At 49.2% G+C, this 23,544-nt stretch overlaps 1 protein-coding gene across 1 annotated transcript in view; it reads right to left on the bottom strand.

The window, feature by feature from the left end:
• LOC129522280 (fer-1-like protein 4) overlaps positions 1 to 23,544 on the bottom strand; it is a 35,535-nt gene that overhangs the window by 9,587 nt on the left and 2,404 nt on the right. The window contains 33 exon segments of the mRNA XM_055344421.1: positions 1,319 to 1,435; positions 1,535 to 1,672; positions 1,748 to 1,863; positions 1,953 to 1,995; positions 2,984 to 3,068; positions 3,070 to 3,113; positions 3,201 to 3,259; positions 3,403 to 3,601; positions 8,263 to 8,424; positions 8,524 to 8,640; positions 9,304 to 9,477; positions 9,599 to 9,733; positions 10,150 to 10,274; positions 10,408 to 10,561; positions 11,405 to 11,485; positions 11,488 to 11,559; positions 11,921 to 12,037; positions 12,116 to 12,203; positions 16,902 to 17,002; positions 17,414 to 17,534; positions 17,630 to 17,804; positions 17,987 to 18,095; positions 18,409 to 18,675; positions 18,857 to 18,942; positions 18,945 to 18,962; positions 19,761 to 19,947; positions 20,041 to 20,224; positions 20,340 to 20,499; positions 20,733 to 20,805; positions 20,884 to 20,946; positions 21,179 to 21,310; positions 21,428 to 21,488; positions 22,025 to 22,174. Coding sequence (XP_055200396.1) covers positions 1,319 to 1,435; positions 1,535 to 1,672; positions 1,748 to 1,863; positions 1,953 to 1,995; positions 2,984 to 3,068; positions 3,070 to 3,113; positions 3,201 to 3,259; positions 3,403 to 3,601; positions 8,263 to 8,424; positions 8,524 to 8,640; positions 9,304 to 9,477; positions 9,599 to 9,733; positions 10,150 to 10,274; positions 10,408 to 10,561; positions 11,405 to 11,485; positions 11,488 to 11,559; positions 11,921 to 12,037; positions 12,116 to 12,203; positions 16,902 to 17,002; positions 17,414 to 17,534; positions 17,630 to 17,804; positions 17,987 to 18,095; positions 18,409 to 18,675; positions 18,857 to 18,942; positions 18,945 to 18,962; positions 19,761 to 19,947; positions 20,041 to 20,224; positions 20,340 to 20,499; positions 20,733 to 20,805; positions 20,884 to 20,946; positions 21,179 to 21,310; positions 21,428 to 21,488; positions 22,025 to 22,174 — 3,913 coding nt within the window.

Here is a 23,544-nt window from a genome sequence, read left to right as displayed (position 1 = left end):
GGGTTGTGAGCCCAAACCTGGTCATCTAAATCTATGAAGGGGAAATCTTGGGACCATTTTGAGCCAGTTCCTCATCTTTGAGTTTTCTGGACTGAGCAGATAATATAAATTTAAGTCTTAAACCAATGTGAGAGCAAAACTCTAATTATAAATTCTTGGGGAAGACATTGTTTTCTATTTCCCCCAGTTGGAGCAGAAGCTGAAACAGATCGTTTACCTAACAGGCTCTTCTCCTAGTGTGTCAACTTCTCCAGCCCGCCTGTCACTAAAAGCAAAGCCCTTCCTGGGTGCTGCTTCATGCAGGGGTCTTGGTTGTGGCTCCCATCTTAGATAGATTATTAGATCCCAAGGCTCAGTGTCCAGGCTTGGCTTCTGGTAGACACTATACTATGGGAATGCCAGCCCAATCCTGTTCTCCCTTTGTTTCCAACCTTTTGCCATTCACGCTCTTTAGGTAACCAGTATCCTTAGTTCAGTTCCTCTTTCCTGTATTTCTTGTACACAAAGGAGCAAACATGTATTTTCTTGTATTTTCTTCTTTCTTACATGGAGGTATGTATTGATGGGTATGGACAAACCTCTCAAGACAACCTGCACTTCAGAGACTGGGATTCCTGCTGCCTCTTCATCCTATGCCCATTGGAAATTCCCATTCTCATAAGTTTAGCATCCATTTAAGATTGTTTATCAAGCAGTTCTAATATATTACCTCAGGAGGTTATTTCCGACCATCTAGTCTGCGATACTGCTAGAAGCAGAAGATCAAGATGACTCCTACTATCGAATTATGCACTAAGATGTGCCATGGAACATTTCTTTAAATTCTGTCTTAGAATCCTTATATTTAAACCAGATAAAAGCACGGGATCTATTCTGGTGCTGGGATCGAAGGGGGCAGAGCTACCCACTCACTCCTCTCATTCCCTGAGATGCCTTTCAGGAAACTTCAGGGTCCTGCTGAGTGCTGTCTGAAAACCACTGCAAGACAAGGATCTGTATGAAGGTATCTGATAACAAGCCATTGTGAACCTTGAGATTCAGAGCTGCGCTCTCCTTGGAGTTATGCTCCCCATTCTACAAACTAATGGTGTAGAACCATGACAAAGGAGCCAGAAGACATAAGTTCTACATCCAGGTGGTGCCACAAGCAAGCTCTGCAACCCTGGAGAGTCTCTTAACTTGTGCCTAAGTTTCCCCACCTGAAAAATGAAGAAGGTGAACTCTGTTCCCGGAGATTCCTTCCAAATCCTTCGGTTAGTATCTTTTATTTACATTACCTTGCTGGAGCTGGGGGCATGCTGGGGTGATGGGTACTTACTTTTACCACATATACTCTGACCAGGAGCTTGATGGGCTGGTTCTGTGGGACACCCCGGGAGATCTGGGGCTCAGAGAATGACACTGCCTCTGATTCAGGGTAAATAAGGAAGGAGCCCTGGATTGGTGGGAAGACAAAAAAAAGTCCCTGGAAAGACAGTCTTCCTCCTGCATCCCCACCTGTACTCCTTGGCCACCCTTCTTTCTCCAAACATACCTTGAACTTGCCTACAAGGTGCCCAGACCCTTCTTTCTCTCCATCTCCATCCTGGCTGCCTTGCCCTCGGTACAGGGGAAACACATTCAACCAGTCTTCAAAGTAGTTAAACTCTTCCTCCAGGGTGCCGTTGTAGATCTGAAAGGCAAGGGCCTCGGTGACAGGCCAATGTTCAAATCCTAGCACAGTGCCCTCTCACAACCACCCGCTCACCTTCAAAGTGGCAAGTGCTTTCTTCTGGGACACGGAGCCTTTGACTCCTTTGACTTCAGCCTCACCCTGACCCTGGTCTTGGGCCTCCCCATCCCCAGAAATGAGGTTGACTCCATCTGGGAATAGCAGAAATGCCACACTTAGAAATACTGGTGTCAGAGGAAGGAGGGAGAAAGAGCAGGAGCAAGAAAGCGAAATCTCCTACCTGACTCTCCAGAATCATCCATTTCATCCTCCTCCAAGTTGATCTGAAATCAAGGGCAAGTGAGAGATTCTTCCCCTCCCTTCACCTCTTTAATCTGCCCCTTTTCCAGGATAGGGAGTTGAGAAACCTTAGTTCAAGGTCCAACTGTGTGAACCACTTGCATTTTCAAAGCTTCAGTTTGTCTAGTCCTCTGCTGCCCAAGACAGTAACCCCCAGCTACATGTGTCTAGTGAGCACTTGAATTGAGATGTGCTGTAAGTGTAAAATACACACCAGATTTTAAAGACTCAGTATAGGGCAGCCCCAGTGGCTCAGTGGTTTATCGCTGCCTTCAGCCCAGGGTGTGATCCTGGAGACCTGTGATCCAGTCCCACATCAGGCTCCCTACAGGGAGCCTGCCTCTCCCTCTGCCTGTGTCTCTGCCTCTCTCTCTCTCTCTGTCTCTCGTGAATAAATAAATAAAATCTTAAAAAAATAAAATAAAGACTCAGTATAAAATAAGAATGTCAAATATCTCATTATTATTTTTTTTTTTTTTTTTATTTATGATAGTCACACAGAATGAGAGAGAGAGGCAGAGACATAGGCAGAGGGAGAAGCAGGCTCCATGCACCGGGAGCCCGACGTGGGATTCGATCCTGGGTCTCCAGGATCGCGCCCTGGGCCAAAGGCAGGCGCCAAACCGCTGCGCCACCCAGGGATCCCTCATTATTATTTTTTATAATGGTTCCTTGTTGGTATGATATTTTAGATATATTAGATTAAACAAAATGTATTACTAAGATCAATTTCACCTCTCTCCTTTGACTTTGGGCTACCTCAAAAGTAGGTGGCTCACATATTTCTGACAGCACAGCTGTAGATAGTAGAGTTAGTAATTTTCAGCTTCCAAAACTGTTATGAAGATGAGAAAAAATGTCTAATGAAGAGCTCTGAAAAGCTTTAGGACTCCACATTTCATGAGATCCTTTCTCTTCCCATTTATCCTCCTCTACTTCCAGCTGCAGCCTGGAACCCGCTTCTGCCCCCACCTGCCCCTGGAGCTCCTGCAGCGATGCATAGTACTTGGACCACCAGTCAAGCTCTTCAGGATCTGGGATATCCTCCTCCAGTTCAGCCTTGGTTTAGGAGGCTTCCCAGGGGGAGCTTCTTCAGAGGAGCCTGAGGGAGAGAGAACTTAGTGCCCCTAACCCAGCACCACCCTAAGCCTCGCCTGCCCTTCTCCATCTATCTTTGATATCCCATCACCTTCAGGAGCCGTCTGGGCATCCCCACTTCGGCCAAGAAGGGATCCGGGGTCTTCTGTCCTGGAAGAGGGGAAATGACACCAGGAGGAGATCAGGTGAGTACAAGTCAGATTCCATGCCCCACAGAAGGGTCCCCTGGAGCCATCTCCACCAGGAACCAGAGAGGCTTCTGTCGGGTGGTCCCTAAAGGGAAGGCCCCTTACCTTGTGGTCCCTTAAGCACTAGGTTCCCTGTTTCCTCCTCTTCCCCTTCTTTCTCGGGGGGATCCTCATGACCCCGGAGTATGAATCGCAGCATGTGGGAAACAATGTGGGACCCGACAAACACTGTACGGCCAAAGGCCCGGCGCTCAATTACCAGGATGCTGAGTGGGGGCTGCAGGTAAGGCTGCTCTGGCAGGTCCTGGGGGTGGGAGAGAGGAACTGAGTCTCTGCAGGCCTGGGGAGGAAGGAGAGGCAGCCACAGAGACGGATAGAAAACAGTGCAGTTAAATCTGCTTTCTCAGCTCAGCTCTGCCAGAGTCTCATTTTGTCACGTCTGGGAAGTCACCAAGCCTATTTTCCTGGCAAAAAGGGGACACACTCCTGGACTCAAAAGACTGCTGTAAATATCAAATGACATAACAGATACAAAACTACTTTGGAGCCTACAAAGCACTATCAGAAACACGTGGTGGTGATTGTTGTTCTTATATAAAGGATGGATGTTCAGTTTGTTAATATAGACTCAGCCATAAAAATGTGTAGGTCTTTTAATACAGAAATTCTAGATCTATCAGTGGATCCTAAGGGGGAGGAGCAATAACTAAAATATTGAATTGTCGGGTTTATTTTATATGTATATGACAATATTGCACAGAGGAGGAAGGAAAGAATGGCACTGTCATGGAGTAGTATTCATCTGAAGTAGATTGTGAAAAATCAGTATGCATACTGCAATCTCTAGGGCAACTACTAAGTGAAAATCAACAAAGGAATTAAAGTAGTATGCTAATAAATAGCTATGTAATACAAAAGAAGGTGGTAAAGGAGGAACAAAAAATATATGAGCTACATAGAAAACAAACAGCAAAATGGCAGATGTAAATCCAACCACATCAATAAAATAATAAATGTGACTTTGATGTGAAAACCAAGGCTAAAGAATGTAGAAATATAGGGAAAAAGTAAATTTCCTTTGCAGCCCATTAACAAGTACTTAACACAGGCAGGATGACTTTCCTCCAGGAACTCAACTGCCTAAATGTTAATACTTTGCTAAAGGCAAAAAGCAACCTTAACTTAATATTAACTTGACCTCCAGGATCCTGTAAGTCTTCTTTAACACATAAAAATCGCTTTGGAAACTTCCTTTATCTCTACCTCCCAAGATATATGTTAGCAATCATCATCCCCAAGCATATGGCCCACTGGTAGTACACCTGAAGGGCCTGATGACTAAGGCTTTGTTAGATGGTAATAAATGACCCTTTCCTAACAATAGGTAGCCCCTCAAGATGCTGGAAACTTTGCTTCTAAATTTTTTAGAGACACTATCCCTAACCCCCTCCCAATTTGAAAGTATATAATGGGCCACTCCTCATGACCCCAGTGCAGCTCTTTCTGTCCACGGGTCCTATACCTGTGCTTTAATAAAACCTTGGGATGCCTGAGTGGCTCAGCGGTTGGGTGTCTGCCTTCAGCTCAGGGCGTGATCCTGGAGTCCCAGGATCGAGTCCCACATCGGGCTCCCTGCGTGGAGCCTGCTTTTCCCTCTGCCTATGTCTTGCCTCTCTCTCTGCGTCTCTCGTGAATAAATAAATAAAACCTTTAAAAATAATAACAACAACAATAATAAAACTACCCTTTTTGTACCAAAGACAGCTCAAGACTTCTTTCTTGACTGGGGTCTGCTCCCAGACCCCAGCATTTCACATCAACTTTATTAAACACTTCAATCAAAAGGTAGAGAAGAGATTATTGGGGTGCCTGGTGACTCAGTCAGTTAAGTGTTTGACCCTTGGTTTTGGCTCAGATCATGATCTCAGGGTTTTGAGATCCAGCCCTGTGTGGAGCCCCATGAGGGGCTCTGTGCTCAGTATGGAGTCTGCTTGAGATTCCCTCCTTCTACCCTCCCCTTGGGCATGCCTGCACACACACTCTCTCAAATAAATAAATAAATAAATAAATAAATAAATAAATAAATAAATAAATAAATAAAATCTTTCTTAAAAAAAGGCAGAGATTTTCAACTGGGTTTTTAAAAAGATTTTATTTGAGAGAGAGCATGAGTTAGGGGGGAGGGGCAGAGGGAAAGGGAGAGAAGCAGACTTCCTGCTGAGCAGGGAGCCCATCACAGGGCTCAATCCCAGGACCCCAGGATCATGATCTGAGCTGAAGGTAGACATTTAACTGACTGAGCCACCCAGGGACCTTGGATTATTTTTTTTTAAAAAAAGAAACATCTGCTGGGGCACCTGGGTGGCTCAGCCAGCTAAGGGTCTGACTCTTGATTTTGGCTCAGGTCATGATCTCAGGAACATAGGATCAAGTCCCATGTCAGGCTCCATGCTCAGCACTGAGTCTGCTTGAGATTCTCTCTCTCTCCCCTCTCCCTCTGCCCCTTACCCCTCACACTTTCCATCTCTCTCTTTTTTTTTATATATAATTTTCTTTCTTTTTTTTAAGATTTTTATTTATCCATTCATAGAGAGAGAGAGAGGCAGAGACACAGGCAGAGGGAGAAGCAGGCTTCATACAGAGAGCCCGATGTGGGACTCGATCCAGGGTCTCCAGGATCACACCCTGGGCTGCAGGCAACGCCAAACCGCTGCACCACCAGGGCTGCCCTCTCTCCATCTCTCATATAAATGAATCTTAATAAAAAATGAAAAGATGCAATTTCATGATATCTAAGTGATATCTAAGAAACATTCTTTAGAAGACTCATAACATAGGTTGAAAGGAAAAGAATGGGGAAAGATATGTCATGCAAACGGTAACTATAGAGAGCTGGAGTGGCTATCCTATCAGGCAAAAATAGACTTTAAGACAAAATTTTACTAGAAGCAAAGAAGGACATTTTATAATGATGAACAGATCAATTCATAGGAAGCTATAACAATTGTGAACATATATGCACCTAATAACAGAACCTCAAAATATAAGAAGTAAACTCTGACACAATTAAAGGGGAAAAAAACAATTAAACAATAATAGTTGGAGATTTCAATAGCATATGAATGCTATTGGTGGACAACACCAACGCTATTGGTGGACAACAGTGGTGGAACAACTCATCAGAAAATCACCAAAGGCTTTTTTTAAGAAGGTTAACATAACATTATTAACCTAGCTTTATCTAATTGACATCCATAGAGCACTCTACTCAAAAACAATGCACAATGGAGAGAGGGACATGTTTTCCTCACTTTGCACTATGAAATGGGAAGTGAAAGGAAACACTCCCTAGAAGTTCAGTGAGCAAACTGCTTTCAGCTTCACCATCTTATAGCACAATGAAGTTTTTTCTTTTCTTTTTTTTTAAGATTTTATTTATTCATAAGAGATATACACACACAGAGAGAGGCAGAGACATAGGCAGAGGGAGAAGCAGTCTCCATGCAGGGAGTCCTATGTGGGACTCCATCCTGGAACTCCAGGATCACGCCCTGTGCTGAAGGTGGTGCTAAACTGCTGAGCCACCCGGGGTGCCCAGATTTGACATTCTTAACCTCCTCTATGACACAGCTACTTAGAATGGCGGTGTTGGGGAACTATTTTCCTCCAAGAAATTTACTGGAGTCTTTAGGCAGTACTTCTCACTGCTAGCCATACCTTAGAATTATCTGGGGAGGTATTTTTTTTTAAGATTTATTTATTTATTCATGATAGACATAGACAGAGAGAGAGAGGCAGAGACACAGGAAGAGGGAGAAGCAGGCTCCATGCTGGGAGCCCGATGCGGAACTCGATCCCAGGACTCCAGGATCGTGCCCTGGGCTAAAGGCAGGCGCCAAACCGCTGAGCCACCCAGGGATCCCCCTGGGGAGGTATTAAAAACATAAATGCTGGAGACCCACCCCAAATAAATAAAAAATCAAAATTTAATTAGGGGTAAGGCCCAGACTTTTCCTTCAATGTCTCCCAGGTGATTCTATTTAGCAGCCCAAGTTGTGAACCCAGATGCCCAACCGCTGAGCCACCCAGGTGTCCCAGCACAATGAAGTTTTCAAACTGAAAACTCCTGCATATGGAACAGTCAAGAAAGTGTTAAGGTTTTTGTTGTTTTCGTTTTTTGTTTGTTTGTTCTTACAGGGTTTTACCCCCTTTTAGTCTGGAACCACTACACTTTGTCCCAATACCCCCTCACACAGGCACGGCACTCTTCAGTTTACAGTCCCTTTCAACAAGATCCTTTCCCTCACTGGTTTCTCATAGCATTCCTGCAAGGAGGCATTTAGTGTATTGCCTTCAATCTTTTTTCTTTTGTACCTGCTACTCCTTTTAAACAAACAAACAAACAAACAACAAAAAACCACTAAAGTTCAACTAAAACAAGTGAACTGACAAGCTCCCAAGTGGCATTGCTAGAATTTGAGTCCAAAGTCCATACTACAGGAATTATAAAATACACAAAGAATGCATTTTCTTCTTAGCCCCTGGTGTCTCAGAGACTAGACAGATTCCTTCTGACCTACACTTCATGACACTTACCTAACCCACTCATTCAACAGAACCAAGAGCACACCACCAGTTCATGGATTAATCCAGAAATCAGCAAACTGATTTGGCCAAACTAAATCTGGCCCACTGCCTGTTTTTGTAAATAAAGTTTTACTGGAACAGAGTCATATTTATTCATTTACTTGCTGTCTATGTCTGTTTTCATGGTACTTTGGCAGAGGTGAGTAATTGCTTACTAAGACTGCATGGCCCACAAAACCTAAAATATTTACTAACTGGCTTTTTATAGAAAGTTTGCTGATCCCTTGACTAATCTAAGATAACTGGGTGGGAATTCACCATCCCACTGCCCTTTCATTTCTTAGTCTAGCCTTTCTTGCTCCCAGCCTGTGTCCTCACCACTGTCAGATGCCTGAAGAGCTCAGTGAAATTGGGGTTCTCACGGTAACTGGCCAGGACTTCTGACTCCACACGCTGTCCAGCCACCTCCAGCACAACCTGGGGCTGCTCCACCTCAAACAGATGCACACGGCCAAGGCCCCTCAGACCCCAGAACAGCACCTGGGGTCAGGAAGTGAGAAATTCAGGGGCCTGCACCTGACAGAGGGCACCCAGACATGTGTGTGGCAGGGATGTGAGGTGGGAGTGTGCCCTACCTACCTCAACACGGAACTCCCTGAGCGCCGGACGCACGTTAGGTGGCAGGGACAGGCGTCCAGAAAGGTGCTTATCCAGTGGTGTCAGGTCCTGGGGCTCTACATCACTGGGCACAGAGGGCTGCGGGGGGCAAGAGATCAGAGGTCAAGGGGAATCAGGCCAAAGGAAGGAAATTTGGTCTCAGGGAGGGGGACATTGACAGCTGCCAGTGAAATATCAATCCAGAGGAACTGGCAAGGCTGGAGGGGCAGAAAGGGAGCATCCCAGGAAACAGTTAAGTACAGGAAGGGAGGGTGGGTGTCTGAGGCATGAAGATCCACCTGTAGCCTCGGGTCTCTGGGTTGGAAGCTTGGCAAGATAAACCTACAGTGTGTCTACTTCTAATGTTCCTGAATCAGGAAGTCCAATGAGGACCCCAGGACAGAATTGCAGCCTGCATTCTCTGAAGGCAAGGTACTTGGAGGGGTAATCCCAGGACATGCCTATATTCCATATTCTCTTACCTGGGTGGCAATGTCAGTTAAGCTGCTGCCTTTGATCATGATCTCTGTTCAGTGGAGAGCCTGCTTTTCCCTCTCTGCTTTTGCTCTCTTTCTCACTATCTCTCTAAAAGGAAGGAAGGAAGGAAGGAAGGAAGGAAGGAAGGAAGGAAGGAAGGAAGGAAGGAAGGAAGGAAGGAAGGAAGGAGGAAGGAAGAAGAAGGAGGAGGAGGAGGAGGGGAGGGGAGGGACAGGACAGAACAAGGAGTCCACAGCCATGCCAGCTAAACTAGGGTACTCTGACCTCGAGCCCACCACTGTAGTCCAGTTCAATGAGTTCAAAGGTGGCAATGAGCTCTCCAGCTGCCCAGGGCCCCTTCCTCAGGGGGAAGAACTGTAGCTCAGGGCATTGGTAAGGGTCCTCCATCAGCTTTACCCTTGGGGTGGCCAGCGCCCTGCCCAGGAACACAGGGGGGCCCTGTGGAGAACAAGGCAGTGAAGACAAAAGTGGAACATGCCCAAGAGCCAGGGGAGGGGTGTATCAAGATGAGGAGCAGGGACGCTGAGAGGTGGAAACAGGTTTCCCAGGCCACACTCACAAACTTATTGTGGTCAAAGACATTGACAATCACTAGTGGAGGCTCCTCCTGCAGATGCTCCCTTCTCCCGTCTATGATCAACTGATCAAACACCAAGAGCTCATCCCACAGAGGGCTCAGCGTCTGCTCCAGGACCTAGAGGGCCATGCAGAGATGGAGTCAAAGGCAGGCATGAAAAGAATCTCCAAACATACATCCCTGGTGAGCATTCTTGCCCTAAAGTAATAATTTAAACAGCTGTTTATCACAAAAGATGAGAGTGCCCTTCAGACTGGGGTTGGAGCCTGCCCTCCTAGCCTGGTCCCCCTAACTGTAATCGGCCACCCTTGGGGCTAGCCCTACAGTCAACCCCAGAAAACAATTCCTTATCCTGAAGGGCCCTCCAGTTACCACTCTCTAATAAACTGGGGCAGTCCAAACCAGTATCCTATCCAGAAAATCCAGGGCAGGAAGAGAGACTTAGGGCCTGAGGGAAAAAAAGCTCAGCCTTCACCCCGCTCTTGTCTCCTGGAGCCCCCCCACCCTGACCCACATTCCAGTTCAGCCCTCACCTGTGTGGTCTGGCACTGGGTAGAAATAAGGACTCGAGCAAAGGGGTCTGAAAGCCCACTGTCATCAGCTGCCAACACCCCTCGGGCCTGGTACAGGTGAGCTCGAAGCTGGAAGTAGCTGAAGTCTGGGGTGGGGAGATGAAAAAGATGTTTGCTCAGGGGACCACTGGACTTCCTGACTCCAGACCCCCCCCCCAGCCCCAGCTGAGCATCTAGCCCCACACCTTTGGCAAATATTGACCTGGGCCCTATACTCACCATCCCGGTACAGGTGGTGGGGCAGTCCCACTGAGGGCTCAGGCAGCAGGTCCAGCGGGAGCTCTGAGGTGCAGGCCTTGGCTTGTTTACCCAGCCCTAGCCACAGGAAGAGCTCCAGCTTGGCACAGACCTCACCAGGAGCTGCCCCGGGTGCCTGTTGCAGGGAGGTGGCCTGTGAGGGTCTGCCTCTTATTACCCCAGCTAGACCAGCCCCTGCTCCCCCAGGCATGCCCAAACTCCGTATTAATAGACCATTCCCTGGTGCCAAATCCAAAAAACACTCCCTGTATCCTACCCTTATACCCCACTTCATGCCCTCCATCTAGTACCACATTACCCTGAACACTCCCATTCCTTAGCCCTCCTGCCCCAACACTGTCATTTCCTATACAAATTCCCACACCCCCAAGCTGTGTCCCACACCCCACACTTACCTCCTCTTCCCCCTCAGCCCCAACACATTTAGATTCCCAGTCCCTTACCCCATCAGTCACAGCTTCTCAGCACTAGGGACCCCTGTTGGCGTCTATTTCAGGGACACTTCAATCAGAAACATTTTGCCCCCAAATCAGCTGTACTTATAAGGAACTGACTAGTCACTCCCTATCTTTACCACCTGCTGGTCTGTCAGAGCCTAGTCAGCAAAGGGGCCAGTGAAGGCCCAGAGGTGACACAACTTGGTGTTTATCTCACATCAAAGTGGGTCTAGGTAAAGGCATGATGTCTTTTGGCTTTTGAGATAGCTGAAAAGAGTCCAGGTGTACTTTTTAAAATAATACTTTAAAAATAATTTTAAAATGTAAAAATTAAAACCTGTTTTTAACTTAAAAAAATTCTAGTTGAAAAAAATTTTAAATAAAAATATTTAAAGTTTTTTTCATTAAAAAAAGAGTTTGGGGGCCCCCTGTTGGAAACCACAGGCCTCCACCGTGTGCCCCTCACCCCCGCCCTCAGAGCTTCATTCCACTCCAGTCTCCAGCAACCCACACCCCCTCACTGTGAGCAGCAGACTCTGGATCTTCCCACAGTCCCGGCCCCGTTCCTCTTCAACCACAGAGAACAGCACATCCTGGGCAGGAAAACCTGGGCCCAGGCCACACGGCGCCGCCCACTGAGCATCCAGACTAGCACATCTGGGAGGGGTGGCTGGGGCTGCGGACAGAGAACTGGGTCACGGATAGAGCTGAGACCACTTGCTTCTACAACTCCCCCTGGACAAATGGACAAAATCCCGATCTTAGCCCTGACACATACCTGTAAACCCCAGATCCATGTGGCCACCTGCCTCCTAGACATTTCTCCCCTGGATACCTCACAGGCAACCTCAAAGTCCACTCTGACTTTTTTTTTTCCTGTTTTTTAAAATTGTGGTAAAATATAGATAGCATAAAATTTACCATTGCAACCATTCTTAAGGGTATAGTTCAGTTGTACATTATTCTACATCAATCATTGTTATGCAGCCATCACTATCAGGACATTCAGGGTAGGGAAATGGGTGGGCAGGTGTTACCTCCTGGGCCAGAAAGCACAGTTTTGCCAAGAGCTTCTTGGCCAGTGCCACCTTCTTTTGCACATTGCCCTGTCTAATACCCTGTAGAAGCCACAGTCCTTGCTTTGCCAACAGGTTCTAGAAGGGCAGGAAGAAAACATGAGTGGAGGGCCCCACCCAGCTAAGTGTCCCTGGTCCCCCTTCCCTGGACCATACCAGGCTATGCACCAGCAGTTTCCCTCGAGATCGATCCAGGGCATTGGGCCGGGTCATTGTCCTGTGCTCAGCAATGTGGCAAAACCGTCTACGGAGAACAAGGGCAGGTATGTCAGGTGGGAGTCAAAGGAAGGAACACTGACCCTTAGGGGCCACCTCCCTCAGAGCAGGCCTCCCACACTGAGACTTCCTCACAGCCCTTCTCTGTCATGTTCTCAAAGAGGCACCTTTCCTAAGCCAACTATGACTTCTGTATGTGGACCACTCCCAAATTCAGAGGCCAGCCTCACCTTGAAGTCCCAGGATGCACTAACATGTAACTATCTACTGCCTGGCTACTCAAAGGTGGCCCAGGACTAATAGCATTAGTACCACCAAGTTAGAAATACAGCATCAGCCCCACCCTAGACCTGCCCCTAGAACCTGTGTGCTTATACCCTGGGGGATTCCAGTGCACACTAAAGGCTCAGAAGGGCTGTGTCTGACAGTCCCAAAATTGACTAGCGGTAGCTCAAACAAAGTGTACAATTTCCAATTAACCTCACCCTCACCCCATCCCTCCAAAAACCTGCTTTACTTCAAAACCTCAGTGAAACCCTTCACTGCTTTCTCTTTCACTCGCATTCCACATCAATCCATTGGCATATAATTTAGGCTCTACCTTCAAAATATGTTCAGCATCAGGCCACGTTTCTCCTCTCCCAGCACCGGCCCAGTCCAAGTCACCATCATTTCTCACCTAGGACTCCTGCAACAACCTCCCAGCTGCTCTCACTATGTTACTCTTTTCCCCCCTCCTGCTCCAAATATTCTTAATACAGCAACCAGAGTGGTGCTTTCAACACTTTTCCAGACTATTTTACTCCTTTCCAGAGGTTTCTCATCTCAGAGTAAACAACAGAATTCTTAAAAAGGCCCTAAACAGGGGCACCTGGGTGGCTCAGTCAGCTGTGCATCTGCCTTCAGCTTGGGTCATCCCACTTTGTCAGGCTCTCTGCTCAGCAGGGAGCCTGCTTCTCCCTCTCCCTCTCCCTCTGTTGCTCCCCCTCTTGCTCTCTCTCTCAATAAATAAATAGATGATGATGATAGATGATAGATAGATAGATAGATAGATAGATAGATAGATAGATAGATAAAAAAATTTTAAAGGCCCTGCATAATCAGGCTCCCTTAATCTCCATGTCCTCATCAAATATTACTCTCCCCTAATGTACAACCCAATAAGTTACACTGGCCATTCTGCTCCTCCATGAATACACTTAGCCCATCACCACCTAAAGGCCTTTGCATTAGCTGCTCCCTTTGCTACAATGTTTGGCTGCTCCATCTTTGCATGGTTCACTTACCTTCTTCATTCAGGCCTCTCCTCAAATGTTACCTCCTCTCAGACCTACCCTAGTCATCGCTTCTAATGAGCCCCTGCCACTTTCTCTATCCTCATATTCTGCTTTATCAGTCTCTCCAAATAAAAAGTAATAGAAAGTCCCTAGGGCAGGGACATCATTCTGATTACCACTGTACTCTCAGGCCCTGGCACCCAATGGATGCTGAAAAAATATTTGCTAGGTAATGTAAAATGATTTTTTAAAAAGATTTCCTTTATTTATTTGAGAGAGGAAGAGAAAAAAAACACACACACACACAAAAAGGAAGAGAAAACACAATAGAGGGGAGAGTCAGAGGGAGAGGGAGAAGCAGACTTCCCACTGAGCAGGGAGACTGACTTGCAGCTCGATCCTAGGACCCCGAGATCGTGACCTGAGCCAAAGGTAGACACTTAACAAACTGAGCCACCCAGGTGCCCCAAATGATTTTTGAGACATAATATTTGGGCCCTTTATGACCTGCAATGATTTCTTAAGTCTTTATTGTGGAAATTTTCAAAAATATGTAAAATAAATGACTCCAATGATTTTTAACCCAACACTGCTCCCAGGGCTTACGCTTTTAGCTTATTAATATTCTTTGCTCCAAGACTTCTATTGGTCAAAATATTATTTTTGCCCCAGCAGGCAAATTTATTTATTTAATTTGTTAACATAAATTAAAACTGAATCAAATCTTGATTGGGGCATCTGGGTGGCTCAGTGGTTGAGTGTCTGCCTTTGGCTCAGGTCATGATCCCAGGGTCCTGGGATCAAGTCCCACATTGGGCTCCCTGCAGGGAGCCTGCTTCTCCCTCTGCCTATGTCTCTGCCTCTCTCTCTGTCTCTCATGGATAAATAAATAAAACCTTTAAAAAAATCTTCTTGATGAAGTTTAGATCCACAGGATTTGATTCGGGGAAATTGGATCTGATAGAAATAATAGCCACAAAGAAAAACACACTGGCCAAAGCTATAAATAGTGAAATGTGACACAGATAAATCTTTCATTGAAATTTCCCTGCCAAAGAATAATTTCAATAATAAAATAATTTTAGTAAAGTGAAAATAGAAACAATTTAATTGCATTGTATAGAAAATCAAGTAAGGAATTAAATTGGATTAAAGGTGGCTACTCTTTCAGAGACGTAGAGAACATAGGCAGAGAAAAGAGCTTTACAGTGAAGCCCTAGGACATAATCATAAGAACATCTGCAATATGTACAAGTCAAGAAGAGAGAGGGAGCCAGCAAAAGAGAAGGAATGGCAAGGGAAGCTGAAGGAAAACCAGGGGCATGGAAGCCAAGAGCAGAGCCTTTGAAGAGGACAGTGAGATCAACTGTATCTACTGACATTGAGAGGTTGAAAAATGAGAGCAGAAAAGTGACCACTTACAACCAGGCTCTTGTCTGAGTCCTCCTCTCACCCTACCTCTGCATGCTGGACATCTCCAGGTCCTCAGATTTCTCTTTTCTCTGCTTCCTAGATAATGTTATCCAGTTTCATCTACGTATTGACAGTTCAAAATTTTTCATTTCTAGTCTAGAAGTCTCCCCAGAACTCAACTCCTATAGCTAACTACCTTGCAGACATGTCCACTTGTAAGTCTAACAGAAACCTCAAAGTTAACATACCCCAAAATGAGTTTCTTATATTCCCTTAGCTCCCATCAGACCTTCTCCCTTTCTTGCTTTCCATTGCTCAGTAAATAACATCATCTACACAGTTGTGCAAGCCAAGATCTTGAGAGTCATTCATGACTCTTCTTCAAACATTTTCCTCATCCCCTGTTCTTTCCATTCACAAGTCCTAAGGTGTCACCTCCAAAGTCCAAATTGCTCTTGAATCCATTCATGTCTATTTCCACTGTGACCACCCTAGATTCAATTAATCATAATTGGTCCCCTGGATTATTACAAGCCCTCTTTAGTAATCTCTTTGTTTCTTCTCTTATATCATCCTTCCACCACCGACCCCTTTTTAAGGATAAGTTAGAGCATATTCCTTCTCTTTTCAAAAACTTCAGAGGCTCTTCATCTAAATCAGAGAAGAAGCCAAGGTCATTACAATGGCCAATGAGGCTTCCACATGCCTTTCCCCACCATCATCTTCCTTCCCCCCCCCGCCCCCATACCCTGCAGACTCATCTACTTTGCTCATTCTGCTGCAGTTACACTGGTTCCCTTCCCCTCCTCAAACACACCAGGCATGTTTCACCACAGTGCCTTTGCACATGCTGTCCCTTCTGCCTGGAATGCCCTTACAGATGCAGCTTGCTCCTTGAGCTTCTTCATGTCAACTTCATAGTGGCCTCTCCTTGCCACCCTTTCTAAAATTACAACACCTCTCTCTAATATTTCCTAGACTCTTTTCTCCTTAATACTATCCTTATAATTCTTATATTTCTTCCTTGATGTTTACATGTTTCTTATCTGTTTCCATCCAACTCCCACTCTATCTCTCACCAGAATATAAATTTCAGGACTTTTTTGTGGGCAAGAATGATTTTTTTACTGTTATTACTGCGCTTAAAGCAGTATCTGGCATGGTATGTGCCATAAATATTTATTGAATAAATGGATTGATAAATCTTTTGAGAATAGGATCAGGAAAACACTGAAGTACCTGGAGCAGGTTATAGAATTCAAGGCAGTGAAGGTTGAAGATGGGAGTCACTAGAACAAGTATATATGGTTACAATAATGACCTGGTAACTAGGGACCAGTTGATGCTGCAGGACAGAAAGTAGACAACTGCAGAGCTAATTCCTCCAGTTGGTGAGAGATGAAATCAAGATCACAGCCATGGCTATGGGACCAGAACCCTCCCTCCACTGTAGCAGGAGGGAAGTTGAGCAGATGGATACAGAAGCTGGTAGGGTGATAGATTGGATGGAGGAAGGCAAGGCTTCTATTTTCTCCATGAAGTAGGAGGGAAAGTCAGTATCTGGAACAAATCTGGCAGAAAGGAGGGGAGGGTGGGTAAGGGAGTTTCAGTCTCTAGGAGAGCAAGAAAGGCAGCTTACTGGAGGGGAGTGGCCTAACCTCCAATAATTTCCATCAAGCTCCCTTGATACAATCATCTCCTCCTCATTCTTCTGTAAATATATTTTTTTAATTTTTATTTATTTATGATAGGCACACAGTGAGAGAGAGAGAGGCAGAGACACAGGCAGAGGGAGAAGCAGGCTCCATGCACCGGGAGCCCGACGTGGGATTCGATCCCGGGTCTCCAGGATCGCGCCCTGGGCCAAAGGCAGGCGCCAAACCACTGCGCCACCCAGGGATCCCCTCATTCTTCTGTAAAAGTGCTGAGCAAACAAGCTTCAGTCACCCTTGGCTCCAAACAGCCATTGTGAGCCTCCCTCACCCTGGAGTTTCCCATGATGACCTGTAGCAGTGAGGCAAAGGCTCCCAGCTCACCTGCACCCTGCCACCAGCTCTTCCAGTGCCTGCTTGAGCCGTGTGCAGGCGCCAGGCCCGGGCCTGCGCTGTAGAGTCTCAACCTCCTGCAGCCCCTGGTCCTGTGCAACAGGGCCTGAGGGTCAGGTCACAAGGGTCCCAGACTCCCACCTCTTTTAGACGACACCCTCACCCAGAGCCTCATCCATTCAGGGCCACACCTCTGGGCCCAGGGCATGTTTAGTTTCACCCATTTCGTGGTTCCTTTTTCCTAGCTCTCTACTGGCTCCACACCTGTGGCGCTGGACCCCCAGTAGCTCTATTCATGTCTTTCATCTGACCCCTTCCTGGGTATAACACTTCTAAAGCCCTGTCTTCCCACAATTTCTGGCCTCAGTTCACCCAGAGCTGTGCTCTCTGGCTCCCAGGAGCTCTACTTATTAGCCTTGCTCCAGAGCTCTCTTCAAAGGCTACAGTCTTCCCAACACCCCTACGTCCTGGCCTCTCCCTGTGGGCACCCGCCTCGCTCTCACCAGCCTCTCGGCCACTTTTCGCACCCAGTTAGTGCTCTGCAGGCGCCAGGTGTGATCCTCCCAGCGGCTCCACACATGCACACATGGCTTGCGGTGACGCAGGGGCAAGCAAAAATATGGCCTGTGCCGGTCAGAGAAAAACAGAGGTTGCGAGGGGCAGACTTGGGGTGCTGGGGATCTCCCAATGCCCTCCTTCCAGCCTCCAGGAGCACTCACCCATTGCCATCCACGGGCTCAGGCCGCTGAGCAGGGGTCCCTAGCTCCTCCTCATCCACTGGCCCATCTCCTGTGTCTGTCTCCAGCAGAGGCTGTTCTTCCCCTGCCACGCCCTCTGCACCCTCCCTGGCCCTGGCCCCTCTGCTCAATTGCTCCTCCCGGCGGCCAGCACAACCTACAAGAGCAGCAACGGTCAGGGGCCACCAGGCTGAGGGTCTGACCCTTCCTTCAAGCCTCAATGAAATTCAGAACCCACCCCTTACTGAGGGTCAACTGTCCCTTTCAGGGGCCTGAGTCTGGAATAAGAGTCACCACCCTCAAACCCATGACCCTCAGGGATTCAGCTGGGCCACATACCAATGGAGATCTCTAAGCTGATAGGCTGGGAGGCCAAGGCAGGGTCAATCATGGTGGCCTCAAAAAGCACACTGAAAAGCAGGAAATCTTGCAAGGGTGCCAGGGCATTCTGAGGAAGGAGGGTCAGGCTGCAGTCAGCCCCCACCCACCCAGATTGCAACCCTATTTTGCTTGGCCACAATGCCCACTGAAAGAGGAGGCAACCAAGGCCTATATATGTCACTACAAGTATCCCAATTCTGATTGGTCAGCCCCCTCCCTACACATATGTATATTCACAAAAGCACATGTATACGCACACACTGCATTCTTTATCCACATCCCAAAATTCAGACTCCACCTCCTGTGTTAAATGCCTATGAGCCAGTTAACACCCCAGAGCTGAGAGTGACCCTATTGCTTTGCTAAACCCCAGCCCCCACCTCCGGCAGAGGCAGCAACTCCTCCACCTCCACCTCCATGGCACTAGGAATCTCGGGACCATCACCACTGGAGCTGGCATCCAGGTGCTGTGGGATCCCCATTGGGGTCTGGTCCCGCCTGGCTTTCTTCTTCTTTCTCATGAGCCGGGACAATCTCGGCCCCTGTGGGGCCTGAGGAGGCTCCGGTTCTGCTCTCCCGTCCGACACTTCCATAGACACAGCCACCAGGAGGCGGCCACGGAACCACTTGCCTTGGCCAAAGCCTTCCTTGAGACTTTTTTTTTTTTTTTTAAATTTATGATAGTCACACACACAGAGAGAGAGAGAGGCAGAGACACAGGCAGAGGGAGAAGCAGGCTCCATGCACCGGGAGCGGGACGTGGGATTCGATCCCGGGTCTCCAGGATCGCGCCCTGGGCTAAAGTCAGGCGCTAAACCGCTGCGCCACCCAGGGATCCCCTTCCTTGAGACTTTGAAGACCATCCCGAAGCCCCCCACTGGGGGGAGATCCATAGAGAGGCAACCATGCCGGCCGAAGGTGGGGTTAAACCCCGCTGTGGGGGACAAGAACAGCGTTTTAGAGGGGAGCGTGGGGGCAGATGGGTACCAGGTCAGTCTAGGCAGCACACCCTTATCTCCTGCAAATCCAAGGGGGCGGGGAATCGGCTTGGGCCTTGGCAGCTCCGAGAGGGACAGCAGCGGACCGACGGTCACGGACCAAGACGCGAGAGCCACTTCTAAACCGGTCCTGCTCCCCAAGGCGCTGGGGACCCACGGATCTTAGGCTCTAGGGCCGGAGCCAGAACCCTTGGGGTGGAGTCACGCTGGGGCGGAGCTACAGGTGATCCCTGGAGGGTCGGGGTAAACCGTCTTTGTGACTGGGCTTGTTTCAGCACGTGTGATTTCGCAGGGAGGGCACAGCTGGCGTGGTTACTGACTTGCAGCTGTCCTGAGGATTTTGTGGACAGAGGCAACCCGAGAGCGGGGTGTGTAGTCTAGGCTCGGAAGGGAGGGGCCAGGGATCCCTGGGTGGCGCAGCGGTTTAGCGCCTGCCTTTGGCCCAGGGCGCGATCCTGGAGACCTGGGATCGAGTCCCACGTCGGGCTCCCGGTGCATGGAGCCTGCTACTCCCTCTGCCTGTGTCTCTGCCTCTCTCTCTCTCTGTGACTATCATAGATAAATAAAAATTAAAAAAAAAAAAAAAAGGAAGGGAGGGGCCGGCTGGAGCGCAGGGGGCGGACTGAACTGTCTGAACCGAGCGGGGAGGGCGGGACGGAGCTGCGGTCGTCGAGGGCGCGGCCCAGGGCGCGCGGGGAGCGCGGAGGCAGCAAGCCCTGGCCAGATGGGCCTACCCGCGCGGCCCGGGTGTGAGATCTGCCTCAGGTCCAGCACGTGCGTGGCGACGGCCACATCGACGAGCGGTGCGTCGTCCCTCAGCTGCAGACGGAGGCCGCGCGTCAGCGGCGGGAAGAGCTCCACGAAACTCAGCTGCTCGTTCCACTCGGGCGCCGCGGTCTCGCCGCGCACGGACGTCTCGCCCTGAGAGCCGCAGCCAAGGCCGGCGGAGAGGGGTCGGGGTCAGCGCAGGCCCAGGGCCTGAGCCTCGGCAAAGCGGGGACGGGAGGGACTTACCTGCTGCCCCAGGACAGACACGCGCACGTAGGGGTCCATGAGGACGCGCTGGTTCTGCAGGGCGCGGGCCAGACTCCCCAGCAGCCCGGGGCGCAGCGCCTGCAGCCCCTCCGCGCGGAACACGCGCACGCGCAGCCGCGCCCACGGTCTGTGGGCTGGCACCCCGCGCGGCAGGAGCAGGTTCCTAGGGGAGCCGGGCACTGAGGCCGGGGACGCGGCTGTCTCGGCCGCTCCCCCTGTCGCGTCCCGGAGGCTTCCCCGGGGCCTGCTCTCTGCGCCCCGCCCGCACCCCAGCTCACCTCTGGATGTCCAAACTGTGCCCCCGGCCCGGGGCTGGCAGCGGAGGGGGCAGGTCCCCGCGTGCCCGCACAGACAAAGTGACCTTGACGAAGCCTTTGGTCCCGGCGCGGGTGTCCCGGGGATCGTGCAGCGGAGCCCATTTCTGGTAGAAGTGGCCATCTGGGGAGGGAGGGGCGAGCCACAGGTCAGGGGAGACCCGCGAGCCGTATGGGGCGGTGGTGGGACTGCGCTGACCAGGCTTCAGGCCCAACTCGGTAGGGAGGAGCGGGAGTGCCTGGAGGCCAGCCTTCGGAAGAGGCTGGTCTCCAGAGTTAGTATCTAGGGATCAGGGCCTAGAGGGTCAATTTCCCCTGTCAGTGCAGAGGAGTCGAAAGGAGAGGAGGGTTCGGTACCTGGCTGGTCGAAGTCCATCCTGAAGGTGCCTATCCGGGAGGCCATAAAGGGGAGCGTCTGCGAATGGAAAGCCTGCGGGAAGGTGGGGTTAGTTCTGGAGCTTCGGCATCTCCTTTCTCCGGCAGACACCTCTCATCCCTACCGCCTCACCGTAATCTCCAGGAGCAAGTCTTGGAGGTGAAGCCGGGTCTCGTGAAATTCGAACAAGAAGTACTAGGTTGAAGTAGGATAACGAGAGGTGAAATAAAGTATATGTGAAGAGTTCAGGCCAGCTGGCCCCTGCCTCTTGCAAAGGGAACGCCCTCCTTCCCCTCCTGAAGCTTCTTTACACCCTTGCCCTCCCCAGGCCCTCCAGGCCTCAGCCACTTGCTCACTTGCACCTCGGCCACGCCCCCTCCGCAGACGAGGTAAATCCCGGGTCCCACTCTTCCTTGGTTCCACACACCTCCTTGTAGAAAGGGCAATTAGTCCCACGCTGCGTGGCGGTCACTCGACGCTGTTCCCCGATGCGCACTGCCACGTACAGGTTAATATTGACTCCTACCAGCTTCTGGGCCTCCAGCACTGTTACCCCCACCTAAGGGCACAGAAGCAAGAAAAAAAGGAAGCCTTCTCTGCCAAAGTTGGGGGGAAACCCACGTGTGGAGAGTAGGTGGTATTCATCAAGGGTTAGGGCCTAAAGGGAGAGCGGTACCTGGAAGTCCTGAGCTCTGGACATCTGGAATGTATCCCCTTGAGCCAGGCCCCCAGCACGGCTGCTGGGAAAGACATGGTCAGCTCCTACTTCACTTCCTCTCCCCGACCACCTACACACTCTTGCTGGGTGCTAGGGATTAGATCTCCTCTCTCTGTGAACTTCTAGATTCTGAGTTCTTTCAGTCTGTCTTGCATCCATCTCAACTATACCGCCCGAATCTGACTCATTCTTGGAGTCCTGAAACCATTCATTTATTCAACAGAGATCTGTTGAACTCCTACTATGTGCCAGACCTATTTTAGGTTCTGGGACACCGCAGGGAATGAAAGGGACAAAATTCCTTACCCTCATCAAGCTTTCATCCCCTAAGGGGGCTCCAGAAGCTCTAGGTGGACCAGTGTAACTGTGTGTGTGTGACTGTGGCAGTGTGTATGTCTAGGAGTAAGTGACCCTTCACCCCAGGATAGCCACTCCTCACCCATACTTTAGGATTGTGTGCTTTTGAGTGTGGATGAGCATGGGCCTACATGTATAAGAGTGTGAGGCTGACACTCTGGTGGGTGTGGGAGCAGGCGTACAGTGGGTACAAATTACCTCTTGAGGTGGCTGAATACGACACCGGAGAGCTCCACATCAGGCTCATCCTCCAGCTCCAGCTCCAGCTCGTCTTCGTCATCCTGCTGAGCTAGGCCTCGAGCTAGCCTGTGGCCCAATGCTACTGCCCGCCGCTCCAGCCGGGCTTCCCTGGGCCTGACAGGAAAGGCTTTCTTTTTTATTTATTTATTTATTTATTTATTTATTTATTTATTTACTTACTTACTTATTTACTTATTTATTTATGATAGTCACAGAGAGAGAGAGAGAGAGAGAGAGGCAGAGACACAGGCAGAGGGAGAAGCAGGCTCCATGCACCGGGAGCCCGACGTGGGATTCGATCCCAGGTCTCCAGGATCGCACCTGGGCCAAAGGCAGGCGCTAAACCGCTGCGCCACCCAGGGATCCCAGGAAAGGCTTTCAAGGGACCTATCACCCATCCTGGACACCCTTGACTTTTCTGGTCCTAGGACAGACCTCTGACCTTCAGGCTGATCCCACTATTGCCAGGACTAATCCAAAATTCCAGAACTGACTCCTGATTCTAAGACTGCCCACCTGCCCGCTCACGGGAATCACCTCTGACTCAACTGGACTCACCCAACAGGTTGAGCAATTCCTGCCCTTTAGTCAAACACAGGCCAGCCTGGGGGTCATGGGTGGAGGTAGCCAAAGGACTGAGAAAGAGGGGTAAGGTCCCTGTGGTCAGCTCAATCCTCCCTGCCTGCACCAGCTTTAGCCTCCATCTTGCATGCATCCTTGTGAAGTGGGAGCTGGGTTAAGGTGGAGTGGAGTCAAGGGGAGAGTCAGAACCCTAGTCTGTCCCCATTAGCCAGTGAGGCCTCGAGGTACAAGTCTCATGGTGCTCCTTATTCATCTCTCTGTCCTCGATGCCCAGCTGAGGGTCTGGCACATGGTAGACCCTCCAAAATATGACTAAATAAATTGATGGATTAATAAATGAATACCCTAGTCCCTGGCATTAATGCTGTAGATACTCAACACATTTGAATTAATGAGTGGTTGAATGTATGTCCCTAACTGGAATGTAGCAAGTGTTCAGAACACTTTTTTTAAGATTTTATTTATTTATTCATGAGACAGAGAGAGAGAGAGAGAGAGAGAGAGAGAGAGAGAAGCAGAGGGGGTAGCAGGCTCCATGTAGGAAACCCGATGTGGGACTCAATCCCCTGTCTCCAGGATTAGGCCCTGGGCTGAAGGTGGCGCTAAACCGCTGAGCCACTTGGCTGCCCTTCAGAACACTTCTTACTTAACCAGGAGCCAGAGGGCCTTAACCTGGGGACATGGGGTCCTACTAGTGGGACCATAGATAAGCTCCAGGAAGTCTGAAAATTCTTGAGATCGTCTATAAAATACTGAGCAATTGTGCATTTTTTCTGGACATAGAGCTCCTCGCTTAGGTTAGTAACCCTTAAACAGATGTGCAGTACTTTTACTGAATGAAGGAATGTACACCATAGTTTAAACCCCTGTGTGATTGTAACTATGTGTTGAGTGCA

This window comes from Nyctereutes procyonoides, unplaced genomic scaffold (genome assembly GCF_905146905.1).
Source record: "Nyctereutes procyonoides isolate TBG_1078 unplaced genomic scaffold, NYPRO_anot_genome, whole genome shotgun sequence".
NCBI lineage: Eukaryota > Metazoa > Chordata > Mammalia > Carnivora > Canidae > Nyctereutes > Nyctereutes procyonoides.
This window is presented reverse-complemented; position numbering and strand designations above follow the sequence as displayed.